The sequence below is a fragment of the Stylophora pistillata genome, chromosome 4 (genome assembly GCF_964205215.1).
Source record: "Stylophora pistillata chromosome 4, jaStyPist1.2, whole genome shotgun sequence".
NCBI classification, from domain to species: domain Eukaryota; kingdom Metazoa; phylum Cnidaria; class Anthozoa; order Scleractinia; family Pocilloporidae; genus Stylophora; species Stylophora pistillata.
The window spans coordinates 42,083,672-42,097,502 of NC_142522.1; the positions used below are offsets into that span (position 1 = coordinate 42,083,672).

Sequence of the window (13,831 nt, forward strand, 5' to 3'; positions counted from 1 at the left end):
AAGTTAAATTTCCCGGGAGACCACGTCCCTGATCACGTAAATCACATCTTTCATTGACGTGTTGCCAGCATGGTTGTCCTGATAGTGTAGTGGTAGTGACTAGTAACAGGAGGGACGTGGGTTCAAATCCCGCTCAGGGCAAATTTTATTTTCAATCATTTATTCTATTTTTAAGTATGATTACTTGGGGTGTACAGGGTCAGGGATTCCCTCGCATACAAAACATATGTGTATATATATATATATATATATATATATATATAAAGTGTGACTTGATTTTCGTAGAACAGTGCTCAATACATAGAAGTAGAGCGAAGTATATATTGTGGGAGGAAAAAGACAAGTAAACTACAAGTTCATCCCTACAAGCCTGTTTCGTGGTCGCCCACGAAACAGGCTTGTAGGGATGTAGAGCGAAGTATATATTGTGGGAGGAAAAAGACAAGTAAACTACAAGTTCATCCCTACAAGCCTGTTTCGTGGGCGACCACGAAACAGGCTTGTAGGGATGAACTTGTAGTTTACTTGTCTTTTTTCTCCCACAATATATATATGCAATAAAAATATCACCCATGGACGGTAATGAAAGATAAAATATAAGATTTAAGACCATAAACAACTCCGTGCGTAAGTATTATTTTTATGAAAATTTTAAAACTCACAGGACTTGTAGATTTGACAGTCCAGTAAATGTGCTAGAGGTGATGTCTGTGATGTTGTTAAAATTTAAAAGCCTTTCAGAAAAGCAAGAAGAAAAAGAAAAAGGGAAGAAACATTAATTCCTTCCAAATTCATCTGAGCACGTGCCTATTCCCACTACTAAGCGTCAAAAATATCGTTGAGTTGCGATTCTCATTGAACAACGACGATTAGATCTCATTGGATCTCTACATGTGTGTCTTTGAATTCTTCCAAGCTTTAGCCATAGACTTATTCTACCTTCCCACTGTATACGTTGTTCTATAAGAATACATTCTCCTATGTTCGCTTCATGAAACAATCACTGGTGAAATATAGACCCCTGTGGCCTGACCTCTAGTAAACGACAAATTCCCTAAAGCGACTACTTAGACGTCACATTTCGGGAGGTTTTTTACGGGAGGTTTGACTGTAGTTTTATTCAGTAACTACTAACTCATCGACCACCTGCACAATGCTGCATTATTTTTAAACAACCCTGCTTAATCCATCTTACCAAAGCAATTCCTTATAATTAAAGGTTACCTCTTAATCAGATTAGACTAGAGATCTTGGATAGGCGTACGGTACTTCATTTCCTAGAGTCATTGTATTACAGTAAGAATAAATAACTGTTTTAACTTACAAGACTAATAAGTTCTTGCATCCAGTGAAAACCCCATCTGCTATGTGTTGTAGTTTGTTGAAGGAAAAAGACCTGAAGCGAACATTTCAAAGCTTGTTTCTCTTTCGAAAGTGAATAATGATGACAATGATAATATTACTACTAAAAGGGATAATGATATCTATCGTAATATTAAGAATATAAGTTGTAACGATGCCGACGACTTTATCAAAGCATTTCCACTTGAATACAACATCAGCTTTAAGTTGTCTGTTATTTAGGTATTAAGAGTACCTATTTCAAGCATGGAAAAAAAAATTCAGGTAAGTAATAGGTAAGTAAGAGCAAAGACAAACACTTATCACATGTACTGTAAGGACTCTCGACCGATATTTCAGGCATCGATATTTCGACCGACTATCGACCGACTATCGACCGACTATCGACCGACTATCGACCGACTTTCGACCGACTATCGACCGCCTATCGACCCACTATTGAACGACTATCGAACAACCATCGACCAACTATCGACTGACTATCGAGCGACTATTGACCAAGGGTCGACCGCCTATCGCTGAGGGTCGACTGATGTATCGAATAGATAATTGCAGAAGATTTCATTGTAAATCTCTCAGAAATTTACTTACACCAGTTTCAAAATAGATTAGAACTATAATTGCTTAGTCATATGAGTAAAACATTAGGAAGATTTGATGCACTCATGAGATTATCTTGGAAAATGCTCTCACGATAGGTGTATTGGAAGATGGCCTAAACCACGAGTCTTGATTCGTTTCAGTGAGATTCTTTCGCCATTCCGCGTCAGATTTCTTCTTGGAACGTTCTTCCAAGAGATATAATACAGGCTGAAAGCTTTCATAATTTTAAAAACAAGCTTTATCATCATCAACTTAATAAATTTTAAACTAGAACCATCTTTTGATTAACGCCTAGATTTTTGAAGGATGGAATTGTATTTTATGTTTTTATTTAGCATTTTCTATTTCTGTTTGGTAGTTTCAATATAGGACTAAAGTCTTATCTCCCTTTTCAAGATGTTTTTCAATAGTTCTTTAACTTATTCTTAATTATTAATTAATTATTAGTAATTAATTGTGCTAGCCTCTTAACTCCCTTTTCAAGATTTGTTCCTGTAATAAGCCTTTTTACATCTTGAATAAAGTTAGTATCTATGTATGTATATATTTATGTTTTCTTTTTTTCTTTTTCCCCAATGGAATTTTCTGCCTTTTATTTTTCTCCATTCACATCCTATTGTTAAATGCAGAGAGTTAGCAAAGATTTCCATGTTGAAACCGAGATCAGGGCAAGATTACGCGAATGAAATTCAAGGACTAGGATGTTTAACTACAAGAAACCCATCGAGAGTCATATATGCTGACATGTTATAACTGGTGATTCACATTTTGGCAGGCCAAAGAATTCCGTTCGAAGATGCGTTTTTTTATATATAACTCGCATGCATTTCAATATTTTTTTTACGAAAGCTTTTCTTGGAAACTTTCGTTAAAATTATAAGATCGGCCCTTGAGGGTTTATTTTATCCTCAAGTGCAAATATGATTCGAGTTTTGAGGGCCAAAACCTCAGCAATTCTTGGATTAAAAACCCCCAACACTCAATTGAGAGTGATTCTTTTTGTCTATATTTTAAGAAAGGGAGCTTTGTTGAGCTTACAGAGCAAGCAGCATTGGTGAGCATTGGAGGTCGTCCTTATGAAGCTTTTCGATGTGATTCTTGGAGAGCAACCTGAAACACAATAAAAGTATTTTTCACAGCGAGATTGAATGTTTGCTTAAGTAATATCTGTACACTCCTTACCTTAATATGCATTCAGTTAAACCAACGGTTTTGATTTAGCTGTCCAACCTTGCGATCATGAGGCTCCCATATTAAAGAACTCCATGCGTGTGACATGCTTCAGATTCCTCTCATCGTATCATTTAGATTTGTGCTTTTTTTCTCTAGCTAATAACGTAAAGAGTCACGTCAAATTGGTTTAGCACACAGTGCCTTTTGTAAACTTTGAAGGAATATCGGATTTTTAATTCTGGTTGGTCAACTCTATCTCACCCTCAAATTCACCCTCTTCCCTTTTCTCGTGAGGTGTGGAGACTTTCCTTGGAACTGAAAAAGGCTGCAGGTTTGGATTTGAATGAAAGAGTCAAATGCAGATGACACTCCGGTGTTTAGTGCAGTACTAAACCCGAGAACAATCCCAACTTACACAAATCCAGGCAATTTAAGTCGAGGTAGATCGGGCACAGTTCTCAGCTGATTGTCATCTAAGTGGCTAAAACGTAAATCCAAATAACATACTAGTGAAAGCTGGAATATAATATCAATCAATTTTCCACAATACAAGAAGAAGATAAAATAAAAGTGTCTTCATTGGATATTCGAAACAATGATATCGTGAAATATTTGGTTTAGCAGTCAAATTTCCTTTTAAGTAACTTCAAAGCAATGGATGATGAAATAGGCAAACACATCTACAACAAAGCAACCAATAGAAGATTTAAAATAAAATTGGGGTTGAGACTTATCTCAACGCGAGTCATTCAAATTGAGTGCGGCGCCACTTGTCTTAGCCATGCGGCACCTAAGAATTAGCTAGTCATATGGTTCAAGACATTTAGCCATGGCTCTTGTTCTAATTCACTATGCATACGTAAGCATTGTTATTTCAATGAACATGTCATTTCTTACTTACAATTCAAGAAGGCTCGTGAAGCGCTTGAATGTTCCATCCTCTATTGTTCTAATTTGATTTCCATCTAGGCGCCTGTGTTAAATAAGTGAAACTTGTGTAAACGATATCTATCAAGGGAATTTTACAAAGCGCGTAAGAAACTAGCTCATCAAAAATATATACCAAGACTGCAGGTTCTTAGAAGAGGCTTATTTTGTGAAACGTTGCGTTGATGGACTATACTGAGGATTTTGCTAGTCCGACTAAAACGCAAGATAATTTGATGGAGCAACCGGAAAATTTTGGTCCTATACTCGATTACAAATCCGTACAAAACAGTTACAACTGTGGATATTGATAAATGCATTAAAATAGATATAGATTTTGACTTAATGGTGTTCATGGAGGCGAGGAATACTGGAGCGCGCATTCGTGGTAAGCGAGTCCCATATTATGTAGGCAGTAGCAGATACCAAAATCACGTTCCGGCCGCGCTGTGAAAGTATACGAAGATGAAAAGCAACGTAGATCAAGGGCTGTAACGAAACCTGTCTACAATTAAACCAGCTGAAGAAGCAGGAGTTTTGGAGAAAAATGATGATGAATAGACCAATTCATTTGACCATAAAATGGCGTTACAGAAGGCAAATAAAATCACAAGTAATTGGCAAGTTTGAAGGCTTTTTAATTATTCTCAATAAAATCAAAGGACCTTAAGTGACTTACAGAGTTTGAAGCCCATCAGATGGTCCTTCAAGGGTGGCTATTGATAGGTGCGATAGGAAGTTAAAATTCAGGAAACTGCAAGATAACAACAAGTTTTGGCATTGCCAAAAGTAGTCTTTCCTGCACTGAAATGTAGATTTGATTAAGAAATGTTGATTTTTTTTTAACATAAGCTGAGCTATAAAAGAAACGACTGTAAGGCGTACAGTTTTTGCTGTAAAGAGTCAAACTTACAGTTTTTTGAGCTTTTTCATGGCTTTGAAAGTTCCTCCCTCAATGTTTGTAAGACCACAAGAGGCCAAAAATCTTACAGAATAGAAAATTTGCATGAGCAAGAAGAATTTTATCTGTGGGACACCACAAAAGTATGCAAGCGTAAATTCATGTCACACGAATAAGAGTAGATAACAAATAATTGTCATCGTCCAGCCCCGCTTGCAAAACCCCACGGAAAACCACATTAAGTAAAAACTGACTAGTGCAGGGCCGAACGGGTTGACGTGAGCCGGTCTTGAAAAAGTATTCAGGCCCTGCCGTCCTTACAACGATCTGCTCCAAAAAACTTAAAGAAAAAAGTTTGAATTAGAAGAGTCGTGTCTTTTAAGGTATATAGTCCATGGACCAAACCCCTAAAATAGGGTTTCTTGTACCAATTTGAGGGTCCAGTGCTATCGTGGATTTTTAAATCTAAATTTATTTAAGTTTATGAAAATCCACGATATCAACGCTGAATAGATAACTTTTATGGTGAAATGAGCTGAATTTTAAAGGGGATGGGTATCCAGTAGGATAAAAAATCTGGGTATTTTTGCATAATGCTCGACATTAAAAAATTGATATTTTTGTCCCATGATATCCGCACGAAGTGGTTCTTGGATATGTTATGTACATCTATTATACCTTTCTTTCCAGCAAGTGACGTGTGTTTACTTCGTTGCCATGGTAACGAATACCGTATAAACGGTATTTTTCGCCTTTGAGTGCTTGTTTTTACGCTTAGCGAAATCATAAAGTTTGCTTTGTAACTTTGATGTACTCATAATGCCCCAAATTCTGTGTTTCAATTTAATAAGAATTCAAATCATAACATATTACAAGATAAAGTGTTATCCGTGAAATATCGCTTGACAAAAACTGCTATTATATTTAGAAATAGGGAAAAACATCGAAAAATTCGTATCTTTTTACCATTTAGCAGAAGTCAAACTATACTTGGACATTTTATGGTACGTGATTGATTGCTCATTTAAAAAACTATTTAACTGATTTTCTTATCACGGAAATGGTTTCCAAGGAAACAGAATACTTTTCTTGTTTAACCCCATTGCGATATTCGCCGAATATTTTGTATGTCGTTTTTACGAAATAGAATATTATCAGTTATTAAGAGCGTTTACATGAGTCCTCAATTACATCAGATGTAATCTGATTAGCTATAGGCTGTAATGATCTCCCTTAAGTCATTAAGGCAGTCCGCCCTTTATGTACCCATCGCAGAACACCATTCATACTGGTTTCGTACGATTCAAGCATCAGCCTTATCAGAGGATAAAAACATTCTGTTACTTCCAAAAATTAAACCAGCTTACTTTCACCACTTATAGCAAATATCAGGTCTTGTCCTAACGATAGCATAAGGCGATGAGTTCTTGGCGAACAAGATTCCATACCTGAAAAGTTAGTGCTACCCGTCAAGAGTATATAAGAACTTTTTCACTACCTCTGGAATGTTCACGGCATTTTCGGTCAAGTCAGATGGTTTTAGAGGCCATGCAGCTTTGTTATCTTGGGCTTGGATCGCTTCTCTTGGGCTAAAGGCGGTTAATGATATATCGCTAGAGCTGGACGAAATAATATTACTCTTCTCTGTCACTTGCTTGGCCAAATCCAGTCTTGAAAGATCTCTTGGAATAGCAAAAATTCGATTGTTCCCATATAGATCTTCAAAATCAATAGCATATCTAAATTCTTTCTCGAGACTTCTTTTGAAATGGGTTCTTGTGGATTCTGGTATTTCCAATTCTCCTTGAGAGTTAACAAAAGTGGTAAACAGGGCATATAATTCGCTCAATCTCACAATCCTAGGATTTTGTAGCAAATGGGTTCTAATGTAGTTGACCAATTTCTCCTACCCCTGCAACTCGGTACGGGGATACTAGATATACTCCTTGTCTTCCTTCTTATCGCCACCTAAAGGGATATTTTGGGTGTAATTGCGATAGCATGACTTATGGTAACATGCCTCAGCAGCCACAAGCTTTCTAGAGACAACAGCCAAGATTCTGTGATCATTTTTCCTACAGCAGCCTTCCTGATTTTTTCATCGACGCGCATATCCACACACTGAATCAGTTTCTCCCTCGTGCGAGAATTCCTGGTGCATTTATCTTTTTCGCAAAAGATACAAACCCACTGATAAACTCTACTAGGATTTTGTTATTCAGAATACATCCTTCCAATACTTCAGAAACTATGGGTAGTAGAGATATTGGTCGATAATTCTATACTTGTTGACGATCGCCTTTTTTGAAAACAGGTACTGTGTTGGCCAGTTTCCATTCCATTGGTATGGTGCCAGAGCTGCGTGATTGATTAAATAAAAGGCAAAGTGAACGTGTAATGACGTCAGCAGTTTTGGGTTGTCGGATGGAAGATCTTCGACTGTCGGTAGAGTCACAATTTGCTCTCTCTTTCGCATCCAATTGAGATAACTTGTCGAGGTTTCTCTTCAGCGTAAATATGCCACGACATTGCCTATGGTAAGTAACTTTAGGTAGTTCTCCCTCCAAGAGTTTTGGCGATCTCAAGAATCGGCTCGTAGTTACGAATAGTTGTAGCATTTAAAAGTGTTTTCCAGGATTCGAGGTCCTTTAAGGTTGCCAATTCTCCCGTGTAGTTGCAACAGTGAATCGTCCATTCTTCCTCTCTCCGTTGTCGTTTATCCTGTTCTCTATCATCTATAACTTTTCGTTTGGCTCCTTCGGTTCAAAAGTAGAAATATATAGTACGAAGATATAGTCCGCGATGTAAAGAAACACTGCCGAAAGTATTTATCAACTACATCAGGGGGTTATAAAATAAAATGATTGGTCTGGCTGCCTTACAGTTCTCAACTTTCTGGCTATTAGCGAGCTCGAATGGCTGACTATTTCATTATCTCCTTTTTGAAATGTGAAAACGACTTAAGAAACAAGAAAATTCGAGCGCGGTATCCTTTATTAGCCCACACTGGGTGCCATAGGCTCCATTATTCAAAGTCCGGAGGGATAGTTTAAAAATGCTCTGACTAGTGAGAGTAAGTTTATTTAATGATCAAACCTCCATTTACCTATTAAATGATTGTAAGTTTTGGAAATATGTTAACCCTTTATTGCCAAACCTAAAAGCAGCCTTAAGATATTGATAGTCATTTATCAATGTGCAATAATACTTGTTCCTCCTAGTTTCGATTTCTTTGTTAAAAAAAGATAAAATAGCGAGAAACAAACACTTGCCTGCCTCAGTTGCAGTCGCCATCTTGAATTTTACCCTTGATGCATTGCAATTACAGGCTCATAATAAATTATTTCTTATGTTGTCGTTTCTTGAAAAATATCCAAATCTAACACAATAAGCTATGAAAAACGCTTCTTTGTTAAATTTTGATAATAATAATAATAATAATAATAATAATAATAATAACGAATTTTTATACAGGATTGAAAACCCATCAGTGTATAACACTGTTGTCCTTGGGGTCCTGTCAAAATAATAAATAAATAAATAAAATAAAACTTAACAAGATATAATCATTGATCTTAAGGTCTAGAAAAGCATACAATAAAATAAAATGCTCTGAAAAAGGATACCTATAACCACGTTTAGATCGAATTTTTAACTAAAATAATCTCGCAATTTGTTCTTAAATTTCAGTCTCGAATCTAACGACCTTAGTTCAGCAGGCAGGTTGTTGAAAGTCTTTGCTCCTTGGTAATAGAAGCTCTTTTTACCAAATTCTAAACGTACTTTGGGTAATTTCACTGATATACCGTTATTCCTAGTGGCCTTAGAATGAACCAGTCTTTCGAAGTAGTTCTTAAAGGGTGCGCAAACATTATTCAGGAGACAGTCGAAAACAAACGAACAGCTTTTACGCTTGATCAAATTGTTCACGGATGGGGGATTAAAAGAATTATTGCCAATAACTTTAAAGCCTCGTCGTTCGATGTTCTTTATCATTTCCTTTCCGTAATCCGGAAAGCTAAGACCAAGTGTTCCGCAATAGGTAAAAATAGGTGCGATCATAGTGTTATAGATCGATTCTGCACACTTTTGGTCGATCAAAGGACGAACTGATCGCAAGAGATTAATTCTGGTTGCAGCTTTTTTATAGATTCGGTCAAAATGTGATGCAAGGTTTAGTGATGAGTCAAGGTGAACACCTAAGTACTTATAGGTAGAGGTGTTATTGATGAGTGTCCCATTAACAGAAAGTTTAAGTTCCTTGTCTTGAAGGTTGATTCTTTTAGCTGTTCTAAATAACATAGACTCCGTCTTGTCCTTTTTAAGGTTAATGATCAGTTCGTTGTCTTTAAACCACTCGCACAGGTTATTCATATCCTCGCTAAGGCTTCTCTGTATAGTATCGATGTCTTTAGAAGAGGTATAGATGACTGAATCGCCGGCATAAGTTATAATCTTCGAGTGTTGAAGCGGTTTATGTACATCGTTGAAAAAGATAATGAATAAGATAGGACCCAGGATACTTCCCTGAGGAACATCTGTGAGAATGGGTTGAGGTTCTGATAGCACGCCTTTATATTGGACAACTTGTGATCTGCAGAAAAGGTAATCAGTGAACCATGCGAGTTCTGTTCCACGAACTCCGTAAGTTGAAAGCTTGCTCAGGAGGCCAGAGTGACTGATGGTGTCAAACGCCTTTGATAGATCGATAAAAACACAGCCTGTCAGGTTACCATTCTCACCTTCTCTTCTGATAACATCGGTTAGATGAGTAACGGCCAGTTCAGTAGAGCAAATGTACTGAAAATGAGAAAGTAGACCATTCTGTTCAAAATGAGCCATCAGCTGCTTAAATACCACTTTCTCCAGGATCTTTGACATTGAAGGAAGTATTGAAATAGGCCTATAATTGTCGATTTCGGCCATTGAACCAGATTTAAGAAGTGGTACAATTTTAGCCGCTTTCCAGTCAGTAGGTATAGACCCTGTTGCGAGAGACAGGTTAATTGTATGCGTGAGAGGCTTGGCTATTATATCAGCAGAATCCTTTAACATTCCAGAAGGAAAGTTGTCAAGGCCAGAGGACTTATTTCTCTTAAGGCTCTTTAATGCATTAAAGACAACCTTATCCGAGACTGATCTAAACTCAAAGTTCTCTAGCGGCTGCTGAATGTCTATTGTAAAGGGCCTTTTCCAGACAAAATTACAAAGAGGGAAGATCTTTCTTTTTAGAGATCCCGCAACATCAGTGAAGAATTTGCAGAACGAATTTGCAATAACCTCTTTGTCGGTTTCTACTGCTCCATTAACGAGAAAAGCTGCTCCTGGTTCCTTTGTAGACTTTGTAGGGTATAGCTTTTTAATAGCTGACCAAAATTTGTTAGGTGAACCCACAGTCTCCTCTAAGAGTTCACGGTGATACCTGCTTTTGCAATTTTTTACCATACCGTTAACTTTGTTTCGTTGGCGCTTGTACGAAGACCAGTCAATTTCACGATTTGTCTTTCTCGCTTTTCTCAAAAGCTGATCTTTGGTATTCATTTCTTGCTTTATCTTCTGTGTAAGCCATGGGCAGAGTTTCCCTTTGATCATCTTCTTTATAGCTGGCGCATGCTTATCAATACATTTTTTTCAGAATGGCTTTCAAAAAAGACCATGCTTCATTAACACAGGAGGATTTAAAGACAGGTGTGAGACTATTGGACCGTAAATCATTGCAAAAGAATATAGGATCATAATTAGCATAGTTTCGACAGGTGATGGTTCTTGTCTGGAATTTATGGTTATGCAGCTTACGGACACAACCAATCATATCATGGTCACTTAAGCCGGCGGGAATGGTTTTAACACTATAAACATTCTGAGGGCGATTTGTGTAAATCACATCTAGCAGTGTTTTTTAATCTTGCGTTACCCTCGTGGGATCCTTGATTAGCTGTTTAAGGCCAAAAGACAATAGCATTGCCTTCAGTTCTTTGTTGTCTGAGCTTACCAAATAATTGCAGTTGATATCGCCTGTCAAAATGCATTCTTTGTTTTCAGATGATACAGCAGAAAGCATCGACTCCAGTTTATTTTCAAAATCTGCACAAAGATGCTTTGAAGAACTCGGGGGGCGATAAATAAAACCAATAAGGATACCCTTAGATTTTGGAAATAGAATTTCTATCCAGATACATTCGATCCCATCGCGTTCCAAGTCTAGTCTTCTATGAAAGGGGACAGAAGAGGAGATATAAACTCCCACACCTCCACCTTTGCCTGTTTTCCTCGGTCTATTAATGAACGTATAGCCATCCAGTTGAACTTGAGCCTCTTCACTGTCCGATAGATGAGTCTCACTCAGGGATATGATGTCTATATGCTTGGAATCATCGATCATTTGGCATAGACTATCCTTATTCGCCACGAGGCCTCTGATATTTTGATGAATAATTTTAAGCCCATTTTCGATGACAAATCCCGAAGATCAGACAGGATGTCATGTGAACTAGAGGAGCCAACAGGACCAGGTTGAAGTTCAACATCATTTGCGAGACGAATAAGTAGTAAGGAAAGAGAGGAATTAATCGTAAAACGGCATCCAAGGAGTAGAAGTCTTGAATTCGGCAGCTGGAGATTCTTTGCATGTTGCGAGCTCGGTGACCGATGGTTAAAATGTTGAATTTTCACTGTCGTCAGACCGTGAGAGATGAAGAGAAGAGTATCACCAGATATATCGAGGTCAGGATTAGTCTTGGGAAGGAGTGCACCAGAGAAACAAACGTAGAAATAAAGCAGAATGATCCAGTATCTAAGAGCTCTAAAAACGTGACCGTCCGCCATATTGTCACTTTCGGTCACTTTCGGATACCATAAATAAAGTTTTAACTTCGAAAAATAAGTTCTATAGCACTCTTAAAATTCAACCTAGTTTTCATGCAAAACTGATATTTCAAAGCTTCAAAAATACAAAAAAGCTACCGATTTTAGATTGATATCATGACTTTTTGGAATGACCTTCGGACAAGCTTCAAATCGGTACCACTCTCGACTGGTCCCTCGAATTGGTACACTCGAGTGGCTCTGGCCCATGGACTAATAAGGGTTTTCATGTTCTGTGGCTGCGTGTGTCCGTCTATCGCGTCCTATTTACGTTGAAATTTTCAACAATTATTAGTCTTATGATAAAATGCTTATTGACAGGGTTTAGATGGGCTGAACAGGAAAATATTTGGCTCTTAACTATATTCTCGTTCGGCCCTCCCATTCAATCAAAAAGTACATAATCCATTTTTGTGCATGAACAAATTTCAACACATTCGAGACTCGTCCCCTTCAGAAATCTGTCGAGTCTTTTTACTGCTACCTTCCGCATTAGTTCTATAAAGATTGTTGTGGAATTAATTGTGGTAAGATGCGTTCATCAGTTTATTTTTACTGTTGAGATTTTCACTGCGAAGTGCCATCGTTTTTGCTTTTGATTAGACGAACGATGTATTTAGACAGTCATTCGCTTTCAATGTATATGACTTGTGTCAGCCAGTATGAAAAAAACTTAAGGATGTATGAAATAAAATGAACTGTGCTTGACCGATTTGTTATTCCCTTGTTGCAGCCGATGCATCGTTCGTTTTTCTTTTCTGATGCATCGCAACTCGTGAATAAAAATCGTTCCTGAAATAATCTCTATTCATTAACTTACAATTGCTTGATATTGTTAAAACCAGAGAAAGTGTCCGAAGTTAAGTTAGATCCGATCGGATTTCCATCGAGATCTCTGGAGAGATGATAGAAAGTCACTTTTAGTATATAGATAGCAATGTTGTTTTAGCTAAGATCGCAACGTTCTGACTGCATACTGCTGTTCCTCATCAAGGGAAGGCAGCATTGTCGAGTGGTCTTCGTATCGGACCTGTAATCTGCCGCTCCCGGGTTCGAGTCCCGCCCTGGCCACTACTTGGATTTGTTTTACGGTAGCCCCGAGTTTCAAATCCTCAACCATGCTTGTAATATAGCCAACTGATTTGCCTTCGGCCAGTTCGGGTTTCTTAACACTGGTATTTTCTATTTGAATTATCTGTTTAGGTTGTTTCGTTGAAAACCTGTAAACTAGCTTCTAGATAAGTGTTTCTCCACTTTAAAAATGTTAATTTTTTTCATTTTATTTTATCTAAGCGATGGAATAGGATATTAATTGTTATAAGGCATGAAGTTCGTTGTGATAAAGCGATTTTTATTCGCATGGCACAATCCTTTGTTATCTCGGGTGAAAACAATGCATTCATCTTCTATCAATTTTCTTCCTGCTCATTTTTGTAGAATACAACAACAATATCGAGAACGTTAACGATAACTATAATAGGCCTATTTTGGGACCTTAAATCGCCTAAAGTCGCCTTAAATCGACTTAACTTGTCTTAAGTCGACTTAACTTGTCTTAAGTCGACTTAACTTGTCTTAAGTCGCTACTGGTTACGCAATGTTTTAAGCGCTCCATTCTTCTTAATTAACCCTATTCACCCCACTCTAATCATGACTATTGAGTTTATTGCAAGGGGGTTGTGTAAATATTTGTAAGGTTTACGGAAAGACTTATACTAACTTTGCTTTTATCACTTCAGTTAAATAAAATTGCATTAAGTCGCCTTAAATCGCACAAAGTCGCCCAAAGTTACGGCAACTAAAGAATGAGCAAGGGAAGTTGTTTTATCTTGAATTCAGTTTCGATGGACATACTTACAAGTACACGGCGCTTTTTATTTCTTTTGAGAACACTTTGAAGGCACTCTGCGAAATATAGTTCCCCCATAGAAATCTGGGAATTAAAAGTGCTAAATAAGCTACATCAAACTACACGTAGTTAATAAGTTTATTATGAAATAA

The 13,831-nt window shown here is 37.4% G+C and overlaps 1 protein-coding gene across 10 annotated transcripts in view; it reads right to left on the bottom strand.

The window, feature by feature from the left end:
- The window catches only part of LOC111319595 (podocan-like), a 33,170-nt gene that overhangs the window by 11,196 nt on the left and 8,143 nt on the right, over positions 1–13,831 (bottom strand). For 9 of the 10 annotated variants that reach the window (XM_088757288.1, XM_088757289.1, XM_088757287.1 and 6 more), the window contains 9 exons: positions 13,689–13,763; positions 12,651–12,725; positions 4,979–5,050; positions 4,745–4,819; positions 4,040–4,111; positions 3,554–3,619; positions 3,004–3,075; positions 1,325–1,396; positions 663–734 (listed from right to left, as the gene is read on the bottom strand). In XM_088757288.1, the coding sequence (XP_088613414.1) occupies positions 663–734; positions 1,325–1,396; positions 3,004–3,075; positions 3,554–3,619; positions 4,040–4,111; positions 4,745–4,819; positions 4,979–5,050; positions 12,651–12,725; positions 13,689–13,763 (651 nt within the window). The remainder of the gene's footprint in view (positions 1–662; positions 735–1,324; positions 1,397–3,003; positions 3,076–3,553; positions 3,620–4,039; positions 4,112–4,744; positions 4,820–4,978; positions 5,051–12,650; positions 12,726–13,688; positions 13,764–13,831) is intronic. The other variant, XM_088757291.1, reaches the window with a different exon arrangement.